At 48.3% G+C, this 5,157-nt stretch overlaps 1 protein-coding gene across 4 annotated transcripts in view; it reads left to right on the top strand.

Annotated features, from left to right (window-relative positions):
* Lrrk1 (leucine rich repeat kinase 1) overlaps positions 1 to 5,157 on the top strand; it is a 134,131-nt gene that overhangs the window by 81,089 nt on the left and 47,885 nt on the right. For all 4 annotated transcript variants that reach the window (XM_031386922.1, XM_031386920.1, XM_031386919.1 and 1 more), the window contains exons 10-12: positions 621 to 758; positions 2,964 to 3,076; positions 4,856 to 4,932. In XM_031386922.1, the coding sequence (XP_031242782.1) occupies positions 621 to 758; positions 2,964 to 3,076; positions 4,856 to 4,932 (328 nt within the window). The remainder of the gene's footprint in view (positions 1 to 620; positions 759 to 2,963; positions 3,077 to 4,855; positions 4,933 to 5,157) is intronic.

Raw genomic sequence — 5,157 nt, 5'->3', positions numbered from 1 at the left:
TAAAAACCAAAAAAAAAAAAAGACACCCAACATTAACCTTTGATCTCCACATGTACTCATATATACACATGCAAACCCAGATATACGCACGCATACCAACACAATGCCAAAAGGGGGTGTGACTTTCTAGTGCATTGAGAAGTGAGAAGAAGCAGGAGCCTGTATTCATAGCTCTGCAGACTAAATGAGGTTTTTGTTTCTTGGAAATCTGGCTGGTTGAAACAGATGAATGGCATAAGGAATATTTGTGCTTTGTTTCTCTTGATTTCAAACCAAAGAATAAGCATTTCTAGTTTGGCTATGTACTTGGGGAAAGCAGTGACTCCCGAGAGCGTGGCTCTGAATTAGCCCGTTATTTCCCAGAACAATGGGCCGGATGGGGAGAAAGGGAAAACTATGAGGCACATTTGTCTTCTGTAGGAAACTCTGTCCCTGCTCCTGCAGGACAGGACAACACAGCAGACATAGAGAATTCAAAGCCTTCTTCCTCATTCTACATGATGGTCACATAACCCTATCCCAATAGCCTCTCCTCTGACATCAAATTTACAAACAGACTTCTGGGCTACTCTACACTCAGAAACCTACTTACTATTCTCCCCCTCCCCTAAAACTCCTAGAAATGTTGTAAAGCCTCCAAAAATGCCCTGGAATTGCTGCCAGACAAAATGGCTCTCTTTTGGAAAAACCACCTTCGGGATGTGGATTTCTCCGAGAACTCTCTGAAAGAGGTGCCCCTGGGATTGTTCCAGCTTGATGTGAGTCCAATGGCACTTCATGTCTCACTGTCCGCAGTGGTAAGAAAAAATCACTCTGGGCAACGGGGAATCTATGTGCTTTTTCTGAGTTTGTGAGACACATAAGGAGAAAAAGCGAAGGGTAAGTTCAGCTATCAGAGGCATGCAGTCTTGAGCCAAGTTAGAGGGAGGATAGTCGCCAGGAAACAGCTGTGCCAGGGAAGGGCTTGTTTGCCTGGGTTAGTCAGCTTCTCATTACTGTAACGAACACCTCGAGACAACCAGCTTCAGTAGGAAAATACCTTGTCTTGGCTCCAGGTTTGGGAACTATCAGTCCATATACACATCCACCGTGTTAGTTTTGGCGCTTTGGGGCCTGTGGTGAGGCAGTGCATCATGGGAGAACAAAGCGGTTCACTTCACAGCCAAGGCCTGAGCTAACAGGGAAGCAGAAGAGGTGTAGCCCCCGTATCTTCCTGAAGAGCACACTAGCAGTGAGAACACCTCTCCCAGACCCCAGACCTAAAACATCCCGCCACCCACCAGTAACTCTGAGAGTCAGAGTGTACACCTTTCTTGTAACTCTGAGAGCCAGAGTGTACACCTTTCTTGTCCCTTTAACATATGGATCTTTAGAGAACTTCCTTGTCCAAAAGAACAACCCTCAGAACTTCACTCATGGCGGAACATTTGTTTTGCTTTTGGCTATAGTGAAGAATTAACTTAGAGCCTCACGTACAGCTCCACTACGGAGCTCCAGCCCTTCATGTCAAAACTTTGAAGCTTGCCAGGGAGAGATTCGATCTGCCTCCATCTGGCCTCCAGAGATCCCACTGAGGACTGCAAAATCTAGGGGGAGAGTTTGCATCTGGAGCACTGTACCACTTCCTACACAGGATCTTCAGGCAGGCTGTGAGCCCTGGGAGGCCCGGAACAAGGGATTGCCAACTGTCCTCCAAAAGCATCAGGGTGCTCCCTGTAGGGCCTGATGGTGACTCACAGACCACATTGCCTGGGAAGTGTGACCGTGTTTGAACACTCAGATGCAACCTCTAATCATCGAAGACAAGCTGCTCAGATCATCCAGAAGGCCAGAAGAGAGCAAGCAGCCATTGCAACATGTGTATCTCCGAAAGAGAGGCTATCAAGTCCTAGACCACCCCTCCTAAACAAACATGGGACAAGGGAAGAGACCCACTTGTATTCACAGCTAGGAGAAATTAAAGTGCTGCTGAATGAGAACCCATGTGTGGCACTGGTACTGACCATGGCTGACTGGCCATACAGTCTTACCATTTACCACCTCCCTCTTCTGAGTCCATCCCTTACACCAGCACCTTGCAGTATAGCTTGGCCAGCAAAGAGGGATGGAGCCTCGTTGAATCACAACACTATGTTCTGTGAAATTCCTATTTCCCCTGGTCTCTTTCTCCATATGGGGAATTGAGCAGGTCTTCCCAGCCCATTAGCCCATTAGCTTGGGCTAATCACTTGGGGAAGCTTTTGTAGAAATGCAGAGGGTGGCACCTATTCTGGCAGCCCTTCAACAAGGGAAACCAAAGCACACAGGGGGCTTTAATACATCAGAGTTGTGTGGTGGGTCTCCTGGGCCACATGATTGTAGGTGGATCTGTGATAGTGTCACCAAGACAAGCAAAGGTGTGTCTCTGCTGTTCTCATTAAGGAAAGACATCCTCCAAGTGAGTAGGGCCCCCCGTAGGCCTGCATACAGCAAGGCATGGGGATGAATGATGTATGGGGAGATCCGAAGGAGTCCATACTATACAACTGAGGTCACTCAGTGGACCTGCATACGGCAAGGCACGCAGGAATGAGTCCCCTATGTGGGGACCCCAGGGAGCCCATCCTGGACTTCTGAGGACATGTGGCTAAGGCAGATCACCCATTGTCTTGATGCCTCTATGGGGACCACCCAAGGAGGAAGTACCCAGTGGTGCTCAGTGTACTCCAGGCAGACACCACTCACCACGACTCTTAAGAATCTTTGGTCTCAGTCCTTTACACTCCTAGTCTACAGTTCTCATTGGCCTTGAGGGAAAGTCTAAAAGCATTGTTCATCTCTGCTTGAGAAGATTTGGGGAGTTCATGAGTCGAACTAGGCTGGGATTGTTTGGCTGTATGGTGGCAGGGAGCCTGCTGACTGTCATGGCAGCTTCTCCCTTTCCGTGTGTAGCATCATCTTTCCCTCTCTCCGCCCTCTTTCAGGCCCTCATGTTCTTGAGGCTACAGGGAAACCAGCTGTTGTCGCTGCCACCTCAAGAGAAGTGGACCTGCAGACAACTCAAGACCCTGGACCTTTCCAGAAACCAGCTTGGCAAGTAAGCAGGGGGCCTCTTTACCCCTGGTGTATGTAGAACAGATGGGGTCCCCAGATATGTATCTAACTGTGCTTGAGCAGGAGATGCTGAGCCGGGTTGCTGTATCCCACTTAGGGTGGAATGAAATACTCCTGTAACAAAACAGTTGCTCACCATTATGGAGGCTGCGGGTCTGAGACCAGGGTGTCAGCGAGTCTGGTGCCTCCTGAGACCTCCCTCCTTAACTTGTTAAAGATCAAGGTAGTGGTGTGGCTCACCTTTAATCCCAAAGCTCAGAAGGCAGAAGCAGGTGGGTCTCTGAGTTCAAGGCCAGCCTTGTCTACAGATGGAGTTCCAGAACAGCCAGGGCTACACAGAGGAATTCTGTTCTGAATAACAAACAAGAAAGTGGCCATCCCCATCCATCTCCATGATCTTCCTCCTTACTGTTGGTTGTTTTGTTTTTGTTTTTTTTAGTGGACACCATCCATATTAGACTAGGGTGCATCCTAAAGAGCCCATGCCAACATAACCAGGATCTTAAAGATCCTAGTTGGTGAATGCCCCTTATTCAGAAATGCTTGGGATCAGAAGGCTTTCAATTTTTAGATGTCTCTGGGATTTTTGAAGTATTTGGATGTATCCAGACAGCCTGGGATGAGACCCAAAGCAAAATACAGACTGATGTGTGTGTCATATGCCGCCACCCACACAGCATTCTTAGCACACCTGAGTTTTAACTATGACATGGCTCTGGGGTCAGGTCTGGAAAGTTGTCCTTTGAACACCACACCAGCACTCGCAGGGTTAGTCTTTGGGATTCTAAACTTTTGGATTAAGGGTACTCCTGTGTGACTTCTCCTGGGGAGAAGTGACCAAACATGTTTCCCCCGTGTGGGACACTTGATGACGGAACACAGACACAATTCCTACCAAGTCTAGCTCGAAGAACTGGTGGCTGTGTCGGGGTGACTTTCAGAACCCTGAGTGGGTCGGAGGCACCCCAAGCATAGGCTCCAGCCCACAGAAGCTGCATCCTGCCTACCTTATAGGCAGCTCCACCGGAGAGTCCACTCTTCCCCAGCACAGGCGGTTCGTTGCATAGCTTGCAGGGATTGAGGGCTTATGAACGATATAATTTTCCCAAGCTTCCCGGGACTCAGAAGTTTCTCTCTTCCCTCCAGGAAGAGGGAATGCTTACACAACGGAGTACTCCAATACACATCCCCAGTTCCAAAAATCCAGAGATAAGGATTCCAGGTGACATCATGCAGCCCATGAGCAAGACCTTCCATCTGTAACTGTTACAGACTCCTGAACATCCTGTCTCTCACTTCAGCTTAGACTAAAAGTCTATAAATTCTTTACCAGCGACTAGTGTGTCCATAGGTGGAATAAAATTTATCCACCCCATGAAAGGTGAACAGTTGAAAATGAGCCCTAGAGAGTCATTGGCTGGCAGTTACTCTGTAACTGTTAAACGGAACACGCACCCAGAGGCAAACTCTCTCGTAGCAATGTACCAGCCATCAGACCACCAAGTACAGGAGTGATTGCATCTGCTTGAAGCTAGAAAGCCTGAGAATGTAGAACTAATGTCTATGGCTATTAGATGATCCTTTCTAACGGCTTCTTCCAGAAGGCCCCTGAGTTCCCTCATACAGACTGCAGGAAGGCCCAAGTACATAGGATTTACTGCCTTCTTCGTGGCTCTATATTATGTAGTCAGAGCTAATCTACTCCGTGTCTTTGTCATGCTCTGTCTCAAAGTTCTGAGTGTTCTTTTTCCCCCCTCCACAGAAATGAAGATGGGCTTAAAACAAAGCGGATCTCCCTTTTCACCACCAGAGGGCGCCAGCGTTCTGGAACTGAGACAGGTGTGTGCTGGGCTGGGGAGACCATGAGGTCCTGAAGATGAGGCAAGGCTGGGTCCAGTCTCATGTCCTAGTCATGCATTGAGGCTTTCCATTTCCTTTCCTGGTTGGAATGTCAGAGATGTTCATGGTCAGCTGAAAGGTCTGTCAGTGTAAATGGTGACTGTTAACCTATTTGTGTAAGTGTGTGTGTGTGTGTGTGTGTGTGTGTGTGTGTGTGTGTGTGTG

Source organism: Mastomys coucha, unplaced genomic scaffold (assembly GCF_008632895.1).
Source record: "Mastomys coucha isolate ucsf_1 unplaced genomic scaffold, UCSF_Mcou_1 pScaffold21, whole genome shotgun sequence".
In the NCBI taxonomy this organism is placed as follows: domain Eukaryota; kingdom Metazoa; phylum Chordata; class Mammalia; order Rodentia; family Muridae; genus Mastomys; species Mastomys coucha.
The sequence above is the reverse complement of the archived record's forward strand: the minus strand, read 5'-3'. Positions and strand labels throughout refer to the sequence as shown.